Below are 2,300 nucleotides of genomic sequence, written 5' to 3'. Positions count from 1 at the left end.
GTGACGGTGACGGTGACGGCCCCATGGAGGGGACACCGGGACCCAGTGTCACCCCCCTGGGGACAGGGGACGCGGTGACACCCGGGACCACCGTCCATGGAGGGGACATCGATGGAGTGGTGACCAATGGTGACGTCTCCATGGAGGAGACACCGGGACCTGGTGTCACCCCCTTGCGGACAAGGGACAGGGTGACACCCGGGACCACCGTCCATGGAGGGGACACCAACGCGGTGATCAACGACGGTGACGTCCCCGCGGACGGGACACCAGGACCCGGTGTCACCACCAGGACAGGCGACACGGTGACACCCGGCCCTGTGGTCTATGGAGGTGACATCAACGCGGTGACCGGTGACGGTGACGTCCCCATGGAGGGGACACCGGGACCCAGTGTCACCCCCTTGGGGACAGGGGACGCGGTGACACCCGGGACCACCGTCCATGGAGGTGACATTGATGGAGTGAACAGTGACGGTGACGTCCCCATGGAGGGGACACCGGGACCCAGTGTCACCCCAGGGCTTGGGGACACTGGGACCCCCGTCCCTGTGGTCTATGGGGGTGACATCAATGTGGTGACTGGTGGTGACATCTCCATGGAGGGGACACCGGGACCTGGTGTCACCCCCAGCACAGGGGACGCGGTGACACCTGTGAACAGCATCTATGGAGGTGACACCAACGTGGCCAATGACGGTGACGTCCCCGTGGAGGGGACACCGGGACCCAGTGTCACCCCAGGGACAGGCGACAGGGTGACACCCATGACCACAGTCCACGGAGGTGACATCAACGCGGTGATCAACGACGGTGACGTCCCCACGGAGGGGACACCGGGACCCAGTGTCACCCCCTTGGGGACAGGGGACGCGGTGACACCCGGGACCACCGTCCATGGAGGGGACATCGATGGAGTGAACAGTGACGGTGACGTCTCCATGGAGGGGACACCGGGACCCAGTGTCACCCCAGGGACAGGGGACACCGGGACCCCCGTCCCTGTGGTCTATGGAGGGGACATCGATGTGGTGACCGGTGGTGACGTCCCCGCGGAGGGGACACTCGGACCTGGTGTCACCCCCTTGGGGACAGGGGACAGGGTGTCACCTGGGACCGCTGTCCATGGAGGTGACATCAATGGACTGACCAATGATGGTGACGTTGGTGATGTCCCCATGGAGGGGACACTGGGAGCTGGTGTCACCATCAGCACAGGGGACCTGGTGACACCCGTGACCACCGTCCATGGAGGGGACATCAACACAGTGACCAACGATGGTGACGTTGGTGATGTCGCCATGGAGAGGACACCGGGAGCTGGTGTCACCCCAGGGACAGGGGACTCGGTGACACCCGGCCCTGTGGTCCATGGAGGGGACATCAACGTGGTGACCGACAGTGACACCCCCACAGAGGGGACACGGGGACCCAGTGCCACCACGTCCTATGGAGGGGACATCAACGCGGTGACCGGTGGTGACATCTCCGCGGAGAGGACACCGGGACCCAGTGTCACCCCCTTGGGGACAAGGGACAGGGTGACACCCGGGACCACCATCCATGGACATGACATCAATGCAGTGGTGACCAATGGTGACGTCCCCATGGAGGGGACACCGGGACCCGGTGTCACCCGCGGAACAGGGGACACCGGGACCCCCGTCCCTGTGGTCTATGGAGGGGACATCAACGCGGTGACCGGTGGTGACGTCTCCATGGAGGGGACACCGGGACCTGGTGTCACCCCCTTGGGGACAAGGGACAGGGTGTCACCCGGGACCACCGTCCATGGAGGGGACATCAACGCGGTGATCAACGATGGTGACGTCCCCATGGAGAGGACACTGGGACCCAGTGTCACCCCAGGGCTTGGGGACACTGGGATCCCTGTTCCTGTGGTCTATGGGGGTGACATCAACGTGGTGACCGGTGGTGACGTCTCCATGGAGGGGACATGGGGACCTGGTGCCACCCCCAGCACAGGCGACAGGGTGACACCCATGACCACAGTCCACGGAGGGGACATCAACACGGTGATCAACGACGGTGACGTCCCCGCGGAGGGGACACCAGGACCCGGTGTCACCACCAGGACAGGCGACACGGTGACACCCGTCCCTGTGGTCTATGGGGGTGACATCAACGCGGTGACCGGTGACGGTGACATCTCCATGGAGAGGACACCGGGACCCAGTGTCACCCCCTTGGGGACAAGGGACAGGGTGTCACCCATGACCACCGTCCATGGAGGGGACACCAACGCGGTGACCGGTGACGGTGACGTCTCCATGGAGGGG

At 64.8% G+C, this 2,300-nt stretch overlaps 1 protein-coding gene across 1 annotated transcript in view; it reads left to right on the top strand.

Annotated features, from left to right (window-relative positions):
• Nucleotides 1–23: 23 nt before the first annotated feature.
• Nucleotides 24–2,300, top strand: part of LOC112958979 (collagen alpha-1(I) chain-like) — a gene marked incomplete at its 3' end in the record, with an annotated part of 8,900 nt that continues 6,623 nt past the window's right edge. The window contains exon 1 of the mRNA XM_026052928.1: nt 24–2,280. Coding sequence (XP_025908713.1) covers nt 24–2,280 — 2,257 coding nt within the window. The remainder of the gene's footprint in view (nt 2,281–2,300) is intronic.

This window comes from Nothoprocta perdicaria, unplaced genomic scaffold (assembly GCF_003342845.1).
Source record: "Nothoprocta perdicaria isolate Ctin4 unplaced genomic scaffold, notPer1 scaffold_936, whole genome shotgun sequence".
Lineage (NCBI taxonomy): Eukaryota > Metazoa > Chordata > Aves > Tinamiformes > Tinamidae > Nothoprocta > Nothoprocta perdicaria.
This window is presented reverse-complemented; position numbering and strand designations above follow the sequence as displayed.